The sequence below is a fragment of the Schistocerca nitens genome, chromosome 6 (genome assembly GCF_023898315.1).
Source record: "Schistocerca nitens isolate TAMUIC-IGC-003100 chromosome 6, iqSchNite1.1, whole genome shotgun sequence".
Lineage (NCBI taxonomy): Eukaryota > Metazoa > Arthropoda > Insecta > Orthoptera > Acrididae > Schistocerca > Schistocerca nitens.
The window spans coordinates 488094256-488116035 of NC_064619.1; the positions used below are offsets into that span (position 1 = coordinate 488094256).

General features: G+C 47.2%; 1 protein-coding gene across 1 annotated transcript in view; it reads right to left on the reverse strand.

Annotated features, from left to right (window-relative positions):
- Positions 1 to 4207: 4207 nt before the first annotated feature.
- LOC126263421 (trissin receptor-like) overlaps positions 4208 to 21780 on the reverse strand; it is a 29116-nt gene continuing 11543 nt past the window's right edge. The window contains exon 2 of the mRNA XM_049960514.1: positions 4208 to 4612. Within this exon, the coding sequence (XP_049816471.1) occupies positions 4208 to 4612 (405 nt within the window). The remainder of the gene's footprint in view (positions 4613 to 21780) is intronic.

Consider the following 21780-nt stretch of genomic DNA (forward strand, 5'->3'; position numbering starts at 1 on the left):
TAATTAGTTGTGGTACAGCCGATGTCAAAGATGACTGGAGAATGACTCCAGAATCAATTAATGACGATTACTTGGCAGCTTAAGTGCGGATGTTCGTTGAACTTGGACAGGGTACTGCAACATCACTTAGTTCATGAATGCTTCTATGAGCAGTTACCGCTGGAAACGAAGTTCAGATAGTGATTTATGAAGTGACACATGGTAAAAATCATCACAATTGGAGATTTTCAAACACGAAGTCCAGTGATGGCAAAATCTGCGTCCTTACTTCTTCTATGCTCGACTCTTCGATCCCTCTGCTGGAGTCTTCTTCAGGATTCCACCGGTGTCCCTAGAAAGACACTGTCGCATTGTGTTACTAACATACATTTTCCCGTTCTTTTCCGGAGAAGTGGAATTACTGAGTAAGAATCTACAGGCGGCAATTGGTGGGCCGTTTTCATTGGGTAAATATTGAAAGGAGATAATGAAATGGAGCGGATTATCACAATATTATTGATATCGAGCGGCCTCGAGTGTTTCCTGTTGGCTGCTTACGTTCCTCGCTAGCCAGGCTGGCTGTCTTTCGTGGTAGCAGGTAGCCACAAATACTTGGAGGTACTAACCAAGCTAAAAACTTACTACTCGTAATAGCTATAATTACTAGCTTGCGAGTGAAGTAAACACTAGTGTAACGTTGTTCAGAACACTGTTCCAAGTCATCAGCAAAAGTATCTGCACTTACAGCCCTAACACGTTGTATAGTGTGCAGCTCAGATTGTGGCTCGTGAAGCACCTTCCTCTTTCACAGGTTGGTTCAACGATTCTTCGAGTTATCTTTCTCACAAAGGCATGTAGAGGTTAGTATAGTAAGAAACGGTAACGTTACAAATTGTGCGGTAGATTCATCTTTCTTCTTGCATGCGTTGTTATTATTAGTGCTTCGTTTGAATTCTCGTTAATGCGAAGGTGACCATAAAGCTGTCGGCACACGGACCGTGCTGTCAAACGTCAACGTTGAGCGTCCAAGATCCACGTGCTGTTGAACGCTTAGGAACGATGCGACTTGTGCATACGGTACGTGGGACCCAACGTGGTATACGCGATCGCATCGGACTCCAGCGGCAGTTGAGGGATGTTTCTAGTTCATAAATCACACAGTTTACTGGACGGGCGCGCGTAAAATTCCCACGATAGCTCTATTAAAACGCACATTTCCTTCATCGTCCACGAAAAGGAAAGTATCATGTCCAATCAATAAGGATACAGGCTTATAAAAGTTCCATTACAAACAGTGCGGTACAAATTTGGAATACCTCTCCGCATAAGGTAAACATTATTTCATCATTCCCACATTTTAGTAAAACTCCAAGGTCAGTCTTGCTTCACCACTGTTCCTACCCAGTAGCAGAATCTTTGCAACATGCGAATTATGAAGCGTAAAAGAAAAAGGAGCAAAACATCTTTATACAAGTAGCGTAAGCTGTCCTGTAGATTAAGCCAGTCGAACAAAGACACCCCTCAAAAAAACGGAGAGCTTATATTTACATAACACCAAATATTATAACATATATTAAAGTAATAATAAACTATCAGAACCTAATAAAAACGCGAATGTTATGGAAAAAATTTCGAAGTGTTAAACGCGACCCACCGCCCCAACAAAAACGCGTTGATGGACAGAGACGCTACTGATTACGCTATACCAACAACATGCTCCTTGTTCTTAGCCATATTGTGTTACCCCTTGCTAAAAACGTTAATCGCAGATAATTATATAACTAATTGAAATTTAATTATAACAAATTGCACCAAGAACAATGCGTTTTGGGTGGATCTTCAGTGTGTGGCTGCCTTCAAATAGCCTACTCTCATAATACGCAAGTTACAATAATTCTTGTGCCACGAATGTGATGCTTATTATTTTATTGGAACGAATTACACAACTAACAACGGGTTTTCGAGTGAATCTCAATTTGCTGGTGCTCAGAAACGGCATATATACATATAGGCTTGAAACGAATGCCAATATGGCGCCTCGCAACTGTGTAGTGGAGGGAGAGGGCGTGCGTGTGACGTAGGTGGCGTTGGGCCATCTCATTGGTCAACGCTCAGACGCACCCTCAGAACTTGATATTCCACGCTATGACGTGAGAAACTCGGCACGCTCAACGCTCAACGTTCGGATGTATGGTCCATGTGCCGACGGCTTAAGCGTTGGTCATCAACATTTTGATAATGATATCTAGACATGGTCTCGAACTATTGCTGTCACTGACGCGGGGTGCACGCGAAAACAACGTGTTCTGAGCCACTTGGTTTTTGATTGATTGATAGTAAGAAGCGCACAGTGAAGAAGTTCTAAGAGATGCATGACTCGGCGTAAAGCCGTCGGCACACGGACCGTGCATCCGAACGTTGAGCGTTGAGCGTGCCGAGTTTCTGACTTCATAGCGTGGAATAGCACGTTCGGGAGTCTTTCCGAACGTGCAGAGCAATATCTAGCATGTCAGATATCCTGGGCGTGCGTCTGTGCGTTGACCAATCAGATGTCACAACGCCACCTACGTCACATGCACGCCACCTCCCTTCAGCATTGAGCTGTGAGGTGACATATTGGCATTCAGTTCAAGCCTACACGTATATATGTCACTTCTGAGCACCAGCAAACTGAGAATCATTCAAAAACCTGTTGTTGACTGCGTGATTCGTTGCAATAAAATAACGAGAGACACCGTATTCGTGGCAAAAGAATTACTGTAATTTGTGTATTGTGAGAGTATATCATTTGAAGGTAGCGACACATTGAGGACCCACGAAAAACACATTGTTCTTGGTACAATTTGTTATAATTAAATTTCAGTTAGTAACACAGCTACGATAAAAGCTTTTAGCATGTCGTAAGGTCTTGTAAGAAGATCCTAAATAAGTAGCTATCAGTTTAGCCTGCCGGCACGGTAACTCAGCGTGTTCGGTGAGAGGGTCAGCTGCTCTCTGTAATAAAAAAAAACTGAGTTAATGGATCAACGACGAACTGAAACGGGTGTCTTGCGACGTCCGCCCCGAGCAGAAACAACGAACGATAACGAACAACATGAGATAAAAAAAAAGCGTAGTGAGTAGCGTTACTGAATCAAAACCAGCTACATGATCTGATGATGGTTCCCATCTCGCAAAGTACTTTTTTCATAATATTCGCGTATATAACAGGTTGTGATGCTTTATTGTTAGTTTAATGTAAGTATATACTATAATTTTTGATATTCTGTAAATATAAGTTCACCTTTTTTTGATGAGTGAGTTTGTTCTATTGGCTTAGTCTACAGGACAGCTTGCGCTACTTGCATAAAGATATTTTGTTCCTTTTTATTTAGAGTTTCGTGATTTACATGTTGTAAAATTTCAGCTACTGGGTAGGAACAGTGATCAAGTAAGAATGACTTTAGGGTTTTACTAAAATGTGGGGAAGATAAAATAGTGTTTATCTTATGTGGAGAAGTATAGCAAATTTGTGTCCCACTGTTTGTAATGGAGCTTGTGTTCTTATTAACTGGACATGGTACTTTCATTTTTGTCTTACAACATGTACATCGATATAGAAGTTTTTATATGTTTATATTACATATAAAACAACGTGACTAGGATATGAACAATGGAGGAAATGTGCCTTTTGATAGACCTAACGTGGGCATTTTACGCAGCCTGTGGAGTAAACAGTGTGATTTACAAACTAGAAACATCTCACAACTGCCGCTGGAGTGCGTTGCGATCGCGTATACCACGTTGGGGTTCACGTACCGTATGCACAAGTCGCATCGTTCCTAAGTGTTCAGCAGCACGCTGAACTTGACACGCTCAACGTTATCGTTCGACAGCACGGTCCGTGTGCTGACGACTTAACGATTCAGACAACAGCCACAAAGAGCACGGAGACTAATACGAAGTGCAATGTTTGTCGACGGATGAAGGTGCCTGCGGGGTGTGAGTGGCACGTAAGGTGCGAGTCTCAGAGGTCAGTGCAGAGGAGGACGCGATGCGCGTCGGCCGCGTCGGCCCCCTGGCGCAGGTGCGGCGCCGCCCCCGCCGGCGGTCCCCGCCTGGGCGCGGCCGGCGGTCAGTCGTAGTGGCAGACGGCGGGCTCGGGGCCAGCCGGCTTCTCCTCCTGCTGCTGCTGCTGCTGCTGCTGCTGCTTGGCGGACAGCCGCGACTGGCGCGACTGGCGCTGCTGTCAGCTGCTGTTGGTGAGGCTGGAGTTGGCCGTGGAGCGGGAGGAGCCGCGCCGCTGCAGCAGCGACAGCGAGCGCAGGCGGCGGCGCGCACCGGACCCCGCCGAGCCGCCGCACAGCAGCTCGCGCGCGCCGCGCCGGAAGTTGCGCGACATGAAGGCGTACAGCAGCGGGTCGATGGCCGCGTTCAGGTACGTCGCCAGGAAGGTGAGTGGCGTGAAGACGGCGCTGAACGCCGACTGGCCGTCGTACGACGACGACGCCGACAGCTGCCACATCTTGCGCGCGTGCAGCGGCAGGTTGCACGCGGCGAACGTCACCACGACGGCGATCAGCATGCGCACGACGCCGCGCCGCGCGCGCAGCACGTGCAGCGAGGAGACGGCCTGGTGCTGCGGCGCCGGCGTCTTGGGGGCGGCGGCGGCGGAGGCCGGCGTCGGGGGCGGTCGCGTGGGCGAGCCGGGGCAGCTGCCGGCTCCGCCGTCTGCCGCGTGGCACTGGCGCTCCGACCGCATGGAGAAGCGCACGCGGATGGACGGCTGCGGGAGAAGCCAGCAGTTAGCGTTATTCCGCGCACGTAATGTGCAACACAATAAGAAATGATACTACATACAGAGGGTGTTTCAGAAGTGATAGTCAATGTTGAGGAATATGACAGGAATCATCACTCGAAACAAAAAAAAATGAGTTAAACATGGTCCCTAAAACGCATACCTTAAGAGCTATGAGCACTTGCTCGTCTCCGCTACTTTGAAACACATCTCTTCTAGAATGTGATTTTCACTGAGCTGCGGAGTGGACGCTGATATGAAACTTACTGGCGGATTAAAATTGTATGCCGGACCGAGACCCGAACTCGGGACCTTTGCCTTTCGCGGGAAAGTCCTCCACACTTTTTTTTTTTTTTTAAGAGTTGTCAATTATGGGTAGGTGAAGACAAGGCGGGCAGGGGTCGTCGGAACCCGAGGCCTCGCCGCGATGCCCCCCCCCCCCCCCCTCTCATCGCTGAATCACTCCCTCAAAGCAGCTTTTTGGTTGTTTTTTTTAACGATGAACAGGGTAAATGAACAAAATATCTTTATTGGTATAAGCTTAGATACAACAGAAATGCCATCCTTCCGGCGGAAATAGCACGACACATTACACTCGTACAAGGCGAGCAATTTTTTTTATTAACAAGATGTAGGATAAAAAGAATAATAATACTGATGTAAGCTAAGAGGTGTGAAGCAATATACAGTGGAGTGGGGGAAAAACCAGTGTGTTCTGTATAGTGCATAAAAGAAAGACGGCGCGTGTCCATGTGAGTGTGCCACTGTGGGTTACAATATAGACATTGGCGCGGGGAGTCTCAGATGTCAGCAGGAGGGGGCTGGAGTGCTGTCGGCGTGTGGCAACATGCAACTGAGCGGGGGTGACGTAAAGATCGCATGTAGGTAATTGGCGAAGAAGGCGCGGTAGCGCGGTCGGTGCTCGACTTCATTGTGGGCGGTTTGTAAGTACTGCCAGAAATCAAGGCGTGATGTGTCAAAAACTGTTCAAATGGCTCTGAGCACTATGTGACACAACTTCTGAGGTCATCAGTCGCCTAGAACTTGGAACTAATTAAACGTAACTAACCTAAGGACATCACACACATCCATGCCAGAGGCAGGATTCTAACCTGCGACCGTAGCGGTCGCTCGGCTCCAGACTGTAGCACCTAGAACCGCACGGCCACTCCGGCCAGCGTGATTTGTTGCCATTATTATACATGTAGGTGATCGTCCATCCTTTGAGTCATACAATCGCATGATTTTTGGTGGCGGGGAAATAAGTATCCTATGAATGGAGAAAAGTCCATGGGTCAGTCAAGTCCGGCGGAATGCGGAGGTAACAGACAACGAGCTGTCGAGCAAGTTTCCAGACGTCACTAGTGACAGCACAAATCAGTTGATGGACATCGTCATCCATGAGTTGGGAAATGGAACAAAGTGGTGAGTCCGTTAGTCCGAGGGCGTGAAGACGTTGATTTGTGGCGAATTTTCCATTTGCGACTTTGTACCGTTTCCCGGACGTTGGAGGGAAGAAAAGGCTACTGGATATGACGCCAAATCGTGGGCCACCCCTTGGACGGATGTCTGAGTTCGATATTGTTGCTGGATATGGAACGTAGCAGTGGGGTGTAAAAATCTTTAGGTCGAGGATAACGCGTGGACGGTAGGTGTGTGTGAGTATAACTGAAGTCGACGATGAAATCAGAAATGTGCGTCAGGTGGTGCTTGATGTGTCCGCCTGGTATTGGTGGTGTTATGGTCGCAGGCACAAAAATTTCCAGCAAGCTGCGTGTAAACGAGGGGCCCCCATGCCACTGCTTGTGCATAGTGGACAGTACAAGGACGCCGCTCGGAGTCGCACATTGACGAGGCCGAGGCCTCCCGCTCGCGGGGGAAGGGTGAGCGTGTCGTAGTGGACCTTAAAGGGCGTACCGGCCGTAAGAAAGTATCCGAAGGCAGCCTGGAGGCTGCGTCCAATAGTTGATGGCAATGGGAGGACCTGTGCGATGTGGACCATTCTGGAGGCCACATGTTGACTGAGGTATTGGACACGTTGTAAAGAATCGAGTCGGCGGAGAAGATTTTGTCGCACGGTCGTCCGGATAGTTTGGAGTGTACGCCGAAAATTGATGGCAGCGGAGCGGCGCACGGTGGAGGTGAAAATGATACCAAGGTATAGAATTTTTTGTACACACGGGAGACGTGTTAAGTCGTCGTGTGAGAGGCCGCGTCCAGTGGACATCGCCGCGGATTTAGCCACATCTATGTTACTGCCCACTGCAGTTCCGTACGTTGATATCAAATCAAGTACCGTTTGTGTTTCACTCCGCGAGCGGATCAAGAGGAGGAGGTCGTCGGCATACGCACGACATCGAAAACGGTGCTGTCGCAAAGTGAGACCAGAAAGGTGGCTCGTCAGACTCCCGATGAGTGGCTCCAGGTTTATGGCAGCGAGTAGGGTCGATAATGGCAGCCTTGCCGTATGGAACGCCGGATCACCACTGGTCCCGCCGCACGGCCGTTGACCTGAATCAACGATTCACCGGAGCCGTACAGGCGCCGGATGACGTCGATATTGGCTGGTGGAAAACCCATGCGATTCATCACTGAGAACAGAAAAAGATGCCGCACTTTATCGAATGCGCTGTCAAAATCAATGGCAACCACCGCGGCGCGGAGTCTGCACGCCGCTGCCAGTGCAATTAAATCGCGACATTCTCCTGTGGCCGTTTGTATATTAACTGAGCCGCCCGGAGTTGTCTGTTCCGGGGATAGAATGCTAGGCAGGATCTTGCGGCATCGCGTTGCCAGTAGGCGTGTACAAATTTTATAGTCTGCGTTAAGCAGAGTCAGGGGACAGTAATGTGATGTCGTCATACCTCGGGTCGGTTTGTGGATAGGTATAATAATTCCCGTGACAAAGGACGGCGGTACGGCGTTCCCCATCGCCATCAGTTCATGAAACATCGTCGTCCACCGTGACGCTATTACTGTGAGGAAAGCGCGATAAAATTCTATCGGCAATCCGTCGACACGAGGTGACTTATTCAGAGCCCCTTTGTTGATTGCATCATTGACTTCGTCACGCGTAACTAGCTCCGTCAGCTCGTCCGCTTAGTCGCTGGTGAGGGTGCGAGTTACGTGTGGTAACACAGACTCCTCAGCGTGGTTGTTGGTAGTCTCCTCCTGGTTTATTGTGCGGTAGTGTTCGACAAAGGCACCGACGATTTCGGCCTGGCAAGTGACGTGCTGGCCGCGACAGTGTTCATCTCGGTGATGAGTCGTTGTCGTCGATGTTTCCTATCGGAGGCGATATGATGCGTGGTGGGATGTTCTTGTTCCGCCGGATCTTGACATCGGGTTCGCATCATAGCCCCCTGCAGTCTACGGCGTGTCAACGCTACAATCTGCGCCTTAATCCTGCTGCGTTCCCTCTGGGTGTCCGGGGTGGACGGCTGGGCGTCCAGGTGGCGGAGAACGGCGTAGAAATAGCCGGTAGTGTACCGGCGCCACGTAGCAACTTCCTTGCCATACTGAATCAAGGTGCGTCGAATGGCAGGTTTGGCACATTCTAGCCACCAGGTCACGGCCGTGCAGTACTTAGGTAAGCGACTTTCACAGGTTGCCCATGTCTCGGTAACACGTTGAAGACATTCGGGATTATGAAGATGGGAGGTGTTTAGCTTCCACGGTGCACGACTACGCCAGACCACTTGCTGGGGGAGGAGAAAGATGCAAATGTAGGCACAGTGGTCCGAAAAGGACAAGGGCCAAAGTTCTTAAATGGTTCAAATGGCTCTGAGCACTATGGGACTCAACATCTTAGGTCATAAGTCCCCTAAAACTTAGAACTACTTAAACCTAACTAACCTAAGGACATCACACACACCCATGCCCGAGGCAGGATTCGAACCTGCGACCGTAGCAGTCCCGCGGTTCCGGACTGCAGCGCCAGAACCGCACGGCCACCGCGGTCGGCACCAAAGTTCTGCACCTTGGACTGCAGGTGAGAGTTCCCGAGAGACGTAAATCCTAACAAGGCGGCTCGCGGAGTGACTCATCTGGTAAGTATGTCCAGGCGCGTCGCCGTGCCGAACTTCCCAAGTGTCGCGGAGCAAAAGTTCTCGGACGACAAGACGCAGTTCTTAACAGGTGTTGTAATGGGGCACTTGATCTTTAGGGTGCAAGACACAGTTAAAATCACCCCCGAGCAAGTAATGGTCGCAGAGTCCAAGAAATAAAGGAGCGATTTCTTTTGAATAGGAGAGTTCCCGGTCGCGTCCGCGGGTGGAGCCTGACGGAGCGTAAATGTTGACAATACGCGTCCCCATGACGGTGACGGCCATGCCCCTGGCAGATGGAAGGTATGTGATATCGGCCACTGGAATGCCTTCTCGGGCGTAGATGGCTACGCCGCGTCCCAGGTGGTCACCAGGAGAAGGATAAGTGTTATATCCCGCGACGTCTGGAAGTGTGACCAAGTGTACTTCTTGTAGTAGTGCGATGTCGACGTCCGACGCCCATATCATCTCTCGCCGCAGTTGAAGTTTCACGCGTGAGCGAATGGTGTTAGTGTTGATCGTCGCTACTCGGTAGCTTTGGAGCCGTACCCCGCCGTGGAGGGGAACTCCACCGCCGGAGGATGAAGAGGGGCGAGACAACGGCCACCTGACGGCGATATCAGCGGCGTAACGATGCTTCCGTCTGGGGTAACTCTGTCCCCAGTGTGTGGTCCGTGTCTTAATCAACGTCCTCACACCACGCCATTGAAGGCGCTGTCGTTGTGATGGTCGTACGTTCCACTTCGGTCGTAGGGGCGGAGAATGTCTCGGCGGCAGTCGCAATGGTAGAGTCCATTGGTTCAGGAGCACCTGGGCGAGCCAGTAGAGTAGTCACCGATACAGCCACAGTCGACGTAATATTGTCGTCATTCGTATCGTCATGCAGGTTCTCCGAGGCCTCGTAGGATAGGACGTCCTCTGGAGCGTCAGGGGGAGGTGATCCGTCTCGTTCCGAGAGCGTACAGCGTCTCCTCTTGCGCCTCTTAGGTCAACGTTGTTTGCAGGTTCGTCCCTCTGTATCGGATGATGGAAGGGAGTCGCGTGGCTCTGGGAGGAAGGCCGTCGCGGGAACGTCAAATGAAGGGGCGTCCATAGGATCGGGCGGGTGGGGGTCGGAAATCGTCGCTGTTGGTAGTGGCGCCGGAGTAGCTTCAGGCTGTGAGCGCGACGTGTCGGCCCCGGCGCTATCCCTAGCAGCTGGAAGGGTCACCGGTACATGGTCCGACGGGCGGCGGCCGGTGGGAGGGGAAGAGAGCGCCGATGCGTAGGTGATCGGTAAAACCGTCGTCGGAGCCGGAGGTGCCACGGTAGCGGCTGGCAGTTGGGTGATTCGTCGCTGAAGACACTCAGATCTGAGGTGGCCTTCTTTGCCGCACCCGGAACAGGTCTTGGGTTGGCCGTCGTATATGACAAACGCGCGGCACCCACTAATTTGCAGGTAAGATGGCACGTGGCGATGGAGATCGATGGTGATCTGTCGTACACCGTTAAGAACAGGGTACGTTTGGAACTGCGCCCAGCGTTCGGCATTGTGGCCATGTACAGTGCCATAGGGGCGGAAAGCTGCGGTAACGTCTTCCGCCGGGAGCTCGAACGGGAGTTCGAAAACTTGTATGGTGCGCATTCCTTAGCCTGCTTGGTCGACAGTGACCGCACCGACACTGCCGTCGGCGTGGGAAAAGCGTAGTCTGTGTTTGGTGTCACAAAGTATTGTTTCACATGTCGCGTCATTGACGACTTTGACATACACTGTACTGCTTAATATGGACAAATGGATGCCCAAGATGTCGGAAACTGGGATCTTAGCAACGACGCGTAGGAAGCGTTCCACTTCCAAGGCCTTTGGTCGTGCGTAGTCGTTGCAGAAGTTGAATCGTAATGCTGATTTCCGAAAACGGTTGGCCATGGTTCTAATGCACGTAAGCGACACGTAAGTGACGGCCGCTGAAATGTAAACAACAGCGAGCGCGCGTGCGCTCCGCGGGCGGAAACTGTGGTGTCACCGCCAGACACCACACTTGCTAGGTGGTAGCCTTTAAATCGGCCGCGGTCCGCTAGTATAAGTCGGACCCGCGTGTCGCCACTATCAGTGATTGCAGACCGAGCGCCGCCACACGGCAGGTCTAGAGAGACTTTCTAGCACTCGCCCCAGTTGTACAGCCGACTTTGCTAGCGATGGTTCACTGACAAATTACGCTCTCATTTGCCGAGACGATAGTTAGCATAGCCTTCAGCTACGTCCTTTGCTACGACCTAGCAAGGCGCCATTATCATTTGCTATTTACCTTGTGATGCATGTACCGTCAAGAGCTATGTCACCACTTATGGATTAAAGTTAAGTATTCCAGCAGCTTCGTACTTTATTTGCTTGTCTCAATTACTTTACCTGTTCCAGACCTCACGCCAGCCTGCATGAGTTTAAACGTGTGCCTTTCGGCTTCCTCTCATAGTGACTTGGCTGTCTTGCCAAGTCACAACAGTTTGGCGCCGAGGATTGGCGACGAGAATTTTGCGTTCGTATTGATTTACTTGTGTCATGGCTTCGCCACAATCTCCAGATGTACTGTCCGAATTTTATCGCTTGCAGAATCAGCAGACGCAGCTCGTCCAGGGTCAACGTGCGATGCAAAACGATGCGGCAGCCGCCGCTCCACCGCTCCTGCAGCCACAACACGCAGTTGCACCACCTTTTCGTCCTTTTGATGCGGCACTGGAAAGCTGGACGGAGTGGTCACGCCAATTTGGATTCCATCTCGCCGCCTACAGAATTCAAGGTAATGAGCGGCAGTCTTTTTTGCTTTCTTGTGTCGGAGTGTCCACCTACCGTGTGATAGTGAAATTATTTCCCCGACGCGACGTAGCAATGCTGTCCTACGAAGAAATTTTGTCTGCATTAGATACATATTTCAAAGAATCAGTCAATGTAGTTGCCAAACGGTATACGTTCTTTCGTACAAAACGTACGGCCGGACAGAATAATCAGGAGTGGGTTGCAACTTTGCAAGGCCTTCCTAGGGATTGTGGTTTTGAGTGTCAATGTGGACTCCCTTATTCAGATACTATGGTACGTGATGCAATTGCACAGAACGTTTCTGATGTTCGTATAAGGAAACAGATTTTAAAACTAGTCAATCCCTCCCTTCAACAAGTGATGGACATATTGGATCGGCAGGACACACTTGACTTTGCTCAGGAATCATTTGAAACTTCGCCAGCCGTGTGTCACATTAACCGGCCCGCCGGACGCGCTGCACGGAACAGTAAACAGCCCTCGCGCCTGTCCACGCAGCTTCCGCGCAAGCAAGCACATGCAGTGCTAAAATCATGCCCGCGGTGTGCTACTAGACATTCGCGTGAGAATTGCCCGTCACGCCAGCCTATTTGCTTTTTCTGTAATAAAAAAGGCCATGTTCAAAGCGTTTGCCAGAAAAAGCTCAGATCGGACACTCACAACCATTCCAGGCCCTTTGCTTCGCGCCGGAATCGGAGTCGAACCCAGAATACTCAGGCTCGTGAACCTTCGCCCATGGAAATTCATGTAGTTCATGCCACTCCGCCCAGTGCGACTCTCTCTAACAGTGCCTGTGTTCGTCCCACAAATAGTGTGTGTCGACATCGCCGGAAATCCCGTCAAGTCGCAAGTGATTCTGTACCAGTGTCAGTTCACGTTGCACGAGACAGTCGCTCTTTTCGTCAGCAGGACAATAAACTGTTTGTAGACTTGGACATTAATGGCAAAGTGATACAATTCCAGCTCGATACCGGAGCTGTAGTTTCACTGATCAATCACGACACGTACAAACAGCTGGGCACACATCCGTTGCGTGCCGCAAATGTTAAGCTCAGTAGTTATTCAGGACAAGCAATCCCTGTGTTAGGACAGTGCAGCCTTCTTGCAACATACAAACGATAAACAAAACTTGTGTCATTGTACGTCCTTCGTTCTTCTTCTGCAGTGAACTTGTTTGGTTTAGATTTGTTTCAGTTGCTTCACTTGTCTGTAGTCAATCAGGTCCTATCAGTGAACCAGACTTGCCTTACGCCATTCGATCCCCAGAAACCCCTTTTTTTGATGGTGGATGCATCGGATTTCGGGATCGGTGCTGTGCTTGCGCACAAAGATGGTTCGCACGATCGCCGTATTAACGCATGCCTTTCGGCTTCCTCGTAGTGGATTGGCTGTCTTGCCAGTCCACAACAGAAACAACAACACGTCCGCACTGCACTGCGGCGAAAGCCGGACTGTGACCAACTGAGCTACCCAAGCACGACTCACGGCCCTTCCTCACAGCTCCACTTCTGCCAGTACAACGTCTCCTACCTTCCAAACTTTACATAATCACTCCTGCGAAACTTGCAGAACTATCACTCCTGCGAGGAGAACTTCTGTGAAGTTTGGAAGGTAGGAGCCGAGATACTGGCAGAAGTAAAGCTGCCGGCACGGTAGCGTGCTCCGTCAGAGGGTTAGCAGTCCTCTGTAATAAAAAAACTGAGATAATCGATCAACAACGAACTTAAATGGATGTCTTACGACGTCCGCCCCGAGCAGATGCAACGAACAAAAGCGAACAAAGTGAACGCCGGCACGGTAGCTCAGCGTGTTCGCTTAGAGAGCCGGTTGGCCTCTGTAATAAAAAACTGAGTGGAAGGATCAACCACCGAACTTGATCAGGATGTCTTGCGACGTCCGCAACGACCAAACACAACGATCAATAACGGAAAAAAAGGTGGTAGAGCACTTGCCCGCGAAAGGCAAAGGTCCCGAGTTCGAGTCTCGGTCGGGCACACAGTTTTAATCTGCCAGAAAGTTTCACGTATCTTCTATTGAACACATGTTAATAAATTTTAAGGTATGCATTGTAGAGCACATGTTTACTGGACACTTTTTCGTGTTTTGGTCCATACTACAACATCCCAAAATACGGAAAGCAAAGAATTTGCAGTAGAAGAGGTTTGTATCGCAGTAAAGAAAACCATGAATTGCTCACAGCTCTTAAGGTACGTGTTTTAGGGCCTATGTTTACTTCACATTTTTTGTTTCGAATGACCATTCTTGTCATATCCCTCAATACTGACAATCACTTCTGAAACACCCTGTACAAAGGCAAGTCGTAGCTTAAAGTTGTTACAAAAACTTTCGAAAAGTTCCTGACAATTCTACATCATATTTTTTACACAATACTCTAATAAGGATTCATATAGCTACGTTTTAGTCAATGATGTAAACTTTATACATCGATAGACGTTTAGAAGTCAATACGCTACATAGTTTTCAACAAGGTTACGTTGCTAGAAATAATTTCAAAAAGTTAAATTTATACATTAATAAACATTCGGACACCAATAGACTACATATTTTTCAAATATATACTAATGTTCAGAAAAAAAACAGAGCACCAAAAACGACTAGAGACAGGACGTTCTTATTTACGGGATACGTACATTAGTATGTTCTGCAGAAAGGCTTATTGTTTGAACCATGAATCGGCCCGCGCGTTCAAGATCAATATCGCGGCGCAACTCCACCTACCGGTAAAACGTGCCTGCGGCTCTCGTTGTCGCTAAAAACCGAAGGCAATGCATCCTGTGACTTGAGCAGAAGTGCAGAATGCCTCGCAGACGTATGTGCGAAATGTTCCGTCATATCAGTGAGTTTGAAAGAAGACGCATTACAGATACGAGAGAATGTGATGCATCCATCCCGGAAATTACTGCGCGCGTGGGACGAAATGTTTCACCGGTGCAACGGGTTTGTAGAGAATGGTTGGCGGAAGCCTGTGGATCACAACGATGTGTCTGGTCGTATCATCCAGACCAGCCCCCGAGAAGACCGACACCTCATCAAAATGGTATTGCAGGATAGGTCTGCGTCCTCCTCGCCTCTGGCGTAACAGCGGAACAGTGTAACACATCGTAAACTATCATGGGTGACAGTCCGTCGCAGTTTATTACGTCAAGGACTACTTGCAAGTCGTCCTTATCTGCGAGTGCCAGGGTTTGTTTGTCTGATAATGATAGCCGCATTTTGGTTCGCTGCAGACAGGGGCAGCGGCATTGCAGTGACTGTATTGGCAAAAGTCATACCACAGCTGGGTGCCATATAGTGTAGGGTGCTGTTGGTTACATCCACAAATCACACTTGGTGCGTATCCAGGACACAGCGATCAGTGTGACATACGTGAATGTCATCCTGCAACCTGTAGCCATACTCTCTCTACACAATACCCCAGACGCATTTTTTTTTCAGCATGACAATGCACTACCACATGTTGCATCACAGGATGCCATCACAGTTGGAAGAAGTTATCAAGGCCCATGGCGGTCCTACTAGGCAACAGGACACATGCTGAAACGAGAAGACTGAAATTCTAACCATTTCTACAGTACGTGCTAATGCAGATGTCCTTTGAATATGAACGTCGTACCTCCAGTCGTTCAAATTGTTTTGATATGAAATGTCGTTAGAAAGATTTCAATAAGTGCATCACCGATTCGCCTAAAATCTCTACCCAACATTCTACTAAAAGTTTGGCCTGACATGCAGAACATATTTTTTTTAGAAAATCTGTGTTGGTTTAGTATTAATATCAACTGCATGAAAATAAATTATGCTCATTGCCATGCTGTGAAAATTTGGTTGAGTTTTCTTTCTTGGAAACACTTCCAACTAAAGGCACTTACATACACAGGGTGAGTCACTAGCTATTGCCACCTATAATATCTCCGAAAGTATGATAGTAGCTGAAACATTTGTGGGACAAATGTTGCATGGGACGACGGGGCCAAAATATGTTGGTTTTTTGTTGCTAGGTGGGGTCGCGTCGGAGATTTGAAGGTCAACTTTGTTTTTGAAATGGGATTCTATAGTTCGGTACTTATTTTCTGACAGCGGCTATCGAGACGAATCCAGTGATGTGGAACAGTAAGGTGTTTGAAGGTCAACGAAGGTCACAAAAGTGGCATGAACGTCCATTTACAGAATGTGTTCGAGGTGATGACCATTGATATCTTTGCAGTGCTGCAATCTTCGTATCTTGGAGTGAGTGGTATTCCATAACACTTCGGTACTTATCGAATCACATACTCTGACAATTTGCTCTCTTATATCATGCAAATAGTAAATATATAACGTTGCCATTGACATGTGGCCGCGGTGAGTGGCCGCGCGGTTTAGGGCGCCATGTCACGGATTGCGGTACCCCTCCTGCCGAAGGTTCGAGTTCGCCATTGGTCATGGGTGTGTGTGTGTGTGTGTGTGTGTGTGTGTGTGTGTGTGTGTGTGTGTGTGTGTTGTTCTTAGCATAAGTTAATTTAACTTAATTTCACTAGTGTGTAAGTCTAGGGACCGCTGACCTCACCAGTTTGGTCCCTTAGGAATTCATACACATTTTGAACATTGACATGTAAACACCATTAGATGGTTTCGCAATACAACACTAATGGCAATGGTAAGATTAGTATCGTCGAATCAAGCGAATGTGAATGATGTATTCCTTCGAAGAACAAGTTTATCATTTATGACAATGCCAACGAAATTCAGTGAGAACTAGAGGCTTATACGCTGAAAGATATCCTCAGCGTACTCACCCTACACGTCGTACATTTAAATATGTGTTGATAAATTAAGTACAACTGGATCTTTAAGGCATCGGAAACATATCCGGCAAACGAAAGTCGCTACCAAGGAAACGGAAATTGGTACTCTTACCACTGTGGTTCCTTTTGTTAGTTCGCGTCAAATCGTATGGGAAGCTGGCATGGGCCAGAGTAGTGTTGTCCGTGTTCTGCGTTGCCATAAATATCGTCCTTACTACATCAGTCTCCACCAAGAATTAACTGGTACGGATTGTACGCGTCGCATTGAATTCTGCCGATTGGCTCAACTTCAGATTCAGAGGGATGATACATCTATTAATCTGATTTTATTTACTGACGAGGCTACATTCATGAACCATAGAAATGTTGATTTGCATAAGATGCATTATTGGGCAACTGAAAATCCATGTTGGCTGCGGCAAGTTGCACTCCAAAAACCGTGGTCCGTGAATGTGGGGTTCTGGAGGACAGAATTATAGGCCCCTATTTCATCAAAGGAAATCTTAATGGTAGGAAGTATGCCACATTCCTGCAAGAAACATTAGGTCTGTTACTGGACGAAATAGCTTTAGGAACAAGGAGCAGAATCTGCGTGGTATCAACACGATGGGCGTACGGCACAATATTCGCTGATGGCTAGATATGAGTTGCGGAGGCAATTCCCAAATCTTTTCATTGGACGCGGAGGAGATGTGTCGTGGCCAACTCGTTTGCAGACTTGACGCCTGTGGACTGTTTCTTGTGTGGATTCTCAAAGACATTGTTTACAAAGACGTTCCAACTACACCTGAAGATATGCGAGAGTGAATTGTCACAGCATGCGCTTCGCTAAGTACCGATGTGATAAGGAATACCACTCACTCCATGATAAGGAGATTGCAGCACTGCATTGATACCAGTGGTCATCACTTTGAACACCTTTTGTAAATGGACGTTCATGCCACCATTGTGACCTTCGTTGTCCTTCAAAGACCCAGCTGTTGCACATCATTGGATTCGTCTCGACAGCCGCTATCAAAAAATAAATACCAAACTATAGCATCCCATTTAAAAAAACGAATTTGTCCCTCATATACCTGAAGTGACCCCACCTAGCATCAAAAAACCAACGTCATATTATGGCCCCCTTTGTCCAATACAACTTTCGTCCCACAAACGTTTCAGCTCATATCATGCTTTCGGTGTTATTCTCGGTGGCAGTAGTTACTGACTCACCCTGCATAATGTCAAATAAAACGTGTATACAAAACAGTGTGCTGTTCCTTTTATTTCTCGCAGTCGATGTTACAGAAATCAGGAAACTTGTATTTATGGCTTATTCGCTTGGAACCTACGATTTTTACTCTCCACGCTGCCCTCCAATACTAAATTGGTGAGCCCGTCATGCCTCAGAACATGTCCTACCAACCGATCCCTTCTTCTGGTCAAGTTGTGCCACAAACTCCTCTTCTCCCCAATCCTATTCAGTACCTCCTCATTAGTTATGTGATCTACCCATCTAATCTTCAGCATTCTTCTGTAGCACCACATTTCGAAAGCTTCTATTCTCTTCTTGTCCAAACTATTTATCGTCCATGTTTCACTTCCATACATGGCTACACTCCATACAAATACTTTCAGAAATGACTTCCTGACACTTAAATTTATACTCGATGTTAACAAATTTCTCTTCTTCAGAAACGCTTTCCTTGCCATTGCCAGTCTACATTTTATATCCTCTCTACTTCGACCGTCATCAATTATTTTGCTCCCCAAATAGCAAAACTCATTTACTACTTTAAGTGTCTCATTTCCTAATCTAATACCCTCAACATCACCCGACTTAATTCGACTACATTCCATTATCCTCGTTTTGCTTTTGTTAATGTTCATCTTATATCCTCCCTTCAAGACACCATCCATTCCGTTCAACTGCTTTTCCAAGTCCTTTGCTGTCTCTGACAGAATTACAATGTCATCGGCGAACCTCAAAGTTTTTATTTCTTCTCCATGGATTTTAATACCTACTCCGAATTTTTCTTTTGTTTACTTTAATGCTTGCTCAATATACAGATTGAATAACATCGGGGAGAGGCTACAAACCTGTCTCACTCCCTTCCCAACCACTGCTTCCCTTTCATGTCCCTCGACTCTTATAACTGCCATCTGGTTTCTGTACAAATTGTAAATAGCCTTTCGCTCCCTGTATTTTACCCCTGCCACCTTTAGAATTTGAAAGAGAGTATTCCAGTCAACATTGTCAAAAGCTTTCTCTAAGTCTACAAATGCTAGAAGCGTAGGTTTGCCTTTCCTTAATCTTTCTTCTAAGATAAGTCGTAAGGTCAGTATTGCCTCACATGTTCTAGTGTTTCTACGGAATCCAAACTGATCTTCCCCGAGGTCGGCTTCTACTAGTTTTTCCATTCGTCTGTAAAGAATTCGTGTCAGTATTTTGCAGCTGTGGCTTATTAAACCGTTTGTTCTGTAATTCTCACATCTGTCAACACCTGCTTTCTTTGGGATTGGAATTATTATATACTTCTTGAAGTCTGAGGGTATTTCGCCTGTTTCATACATCTTGCTCACCAGATGGTAGAGTTTTGTCAGGACTGGCTCTCCCAAGGTCGTCAGTAGTTCCAATGGAATGTTGTCTACTCCGGGGGCCTTGTTTCGACTCAGGTCTTTCAGTGCTCTGTCAAACTCTTCACGCAGTATCGTATCTCCCATTTCATCTTCATCTACATCCTCTTCCATTTCCATAATATTGTCGTCAAGTACATCGCCCTTGTATAGACCCTCTATATACTCCTTCCATCTTTCTGCTTTCCCTTCTTTGCTTAGAACTGGGATCCCATCAAAGCTCTTGATATTCATGCAAGTGGTTCTCCTTTCTCCAAATGTCTCTTTAATTTTCCTATAGGCAGTATCTATCTTACCCCTAGTGAGATAAGCTTCTACATCATTACATTTGTCCTCTAGCCATCCCTGCTTAGCCATTTTGCACTTCCTGTCGATCTCATTTTTGAGACGTTTGTATTCTTTTTTGCCTGCTTCATTTACTGCATTTTTATATTTTCTCCTTTCATCAATTAAATTCAATATTTCTTCAGTTACCCAAGTATTTCTACTAGCCCTCGTCTTTTTACCTACTTGATCCTCTGCTGCCTTCACTACTTCATCCCTCAAAGCTACCCATTCTTCTTCTTCTGTATTTCTTTCCCCCATTCCTGTCAATTGTTCCCTTATGCTCTCCCTGAAACTCTGTATAACCTCTGGTTCTTTCAGTTTATCCAGGTCCCATCTCCTTAAATTCCCACCTTTTTGCAGTTTCTTCAGTTTTAATCTACAGGTCATAACCAATAGATTGTGGTCAGAGTCCACATCTGCCCCTGGAAATGTCTTACAATTTAAAACCTGGTTCCTAAATCTCTGTCTTACCATTATGTAATCTATCTGATACCTTTTAGTATCTCCAGGGTTCTTCCATGTATACAACCTTCTATCATGATTCTTAAACCAAGTGTTAGCTATGATTAAGTTGTGCTCTGTGCAAAATTCTACCAGGCGGCTTCATCTTTCATTTCTTAGCCCCAATCCATATTCACCTACAACGTTTCCTTCTCTCCCTTTTCCTACACTCGAATTCCAGTCACCCATGACTACTAAATTTTCGTCTCCCTTCACTATCTGAATAATTTCTTTTATTTCATCATACATTTCTTCAATTTCTTCGTCATCTGCAGAGCTAGTTGGCATATAAACTTGTACTACTGTAGTAGGTGTGGGCTTCGTATCTATCTTGACCACAATAATGCGTTCACTAAGCTGTTTGTAGTAGCTTACCCGCGTTCCTATTTTCCTATTCATTACTAAACCTACTCCTGCATTACCCCTATTTGACTTTGTGTTTATAACCCTGTAGTCACCTGACCAGAAGTCTTGTTCCTCCTGCCACCGAACTTCACTAATTCCCACTATATCTAACTTTAACCTATCCATTTCCCTTTTCAAATTTTCTAACCTACCTGCCCGATTAAGGGACCTGACATTCCATGCTCCGATCCGTATAACGCCAGTTTTCTTTCTCCTGATAACGACATCCTCTTGAGTAGTCCCCGCCCGGAGATCCGAATGGGGGACTATTTTACCTCCGGAATATTTTACCCAAGAGGACGCCATCATCATTTAATCATACAGTTAAGCTGCATGCCCTCGGGAAAAGAACAGTACTATGGAATCGGAATGGTCTGAAATATCGAAATTCTCTCCAGTCACAGATTAAAACCATACAAAACGTTGTCGAAAAAATGGTTCAAATGGTTCAAATGGTTCAAATGGCTCTGAGCACTATGGGACTCAACTGCTGTGGTCATAAGTCCCCTAGAATTTAGAACTACTTAAACCGAACTAACCTAAGGACATCACACACATCCATGCCCGAGGCAGGATTCGAACATGCGACCGTAGCGGTCGTGCGGTTCCAGACTGTAGCGCCTTTAACCGCTCGGCCACTCCGGCCGGCATGTCGCTAAAGTTACTATCTTCGGACATCCAGCATCTGGAGATATCTCTCTCATTCCCTGTATGAGCCCTATCGATTTACCCATTCATGTTAAGTGACTTTATTTTCCAATCACGGTTTCCTTCGCAGCAGCAATAATAAAGGCTCAAAGTTAGAGAAAGGGCTGGAAAAGGAAATGGACAGAGAGAGGAGCGTAAATTAATTTAGGGAGGTGGAAAGAAGGCATGGACAGAGAGACGTGGAGGAGGAGATGCTCAGAGACAGGATGATAAGGAGAGGGCAGAGAGAGGCAGGAAATGGAGGTGAGGATGTACATCCACTTACTGTACACATTTAGCAATAGCGAATTATTGACGCCTTCACTAGCGTTTGTGTCATAACGTGACTTACTGTCACGACCGAAGTCGCATCTGTATATATATTTTAATATCTGTGTTATAACAGCCCCAGCTGTAATTAGTCTCACTTGATACTTTGTTTTGATCGTATTTAATGAGTATCTTCAAATCCAAAACTGAAGCAAAAAATTATATAACCGCTATTTCCGTGAACAAGTAAAATAAGGGAGAGGCAACAATTCATGTACAGCGGCCTGTTTTGTGGCACATAGAAATACGCAGTAGAAAACAGTGTTTGCACTAGCTTTCGAGCGGTTGCCCTTTCTATAGCTGAAGTATCCAGATACACACAACTACACCGGCACCCAAACGCACACTCCCACAGTCGCAGCGAGACTGACAACTGTTGCTTGGTCACAGGATGTGGATTTAGTTGTCTCTGTGGTTGTGTGTACGAATGTGTCTAAATTTGCTACGGAGAGAGCAAACGCTCAACAGACAGTACGAATACTGTTTTCGGTTACGTGTTGACATGCGCCACAC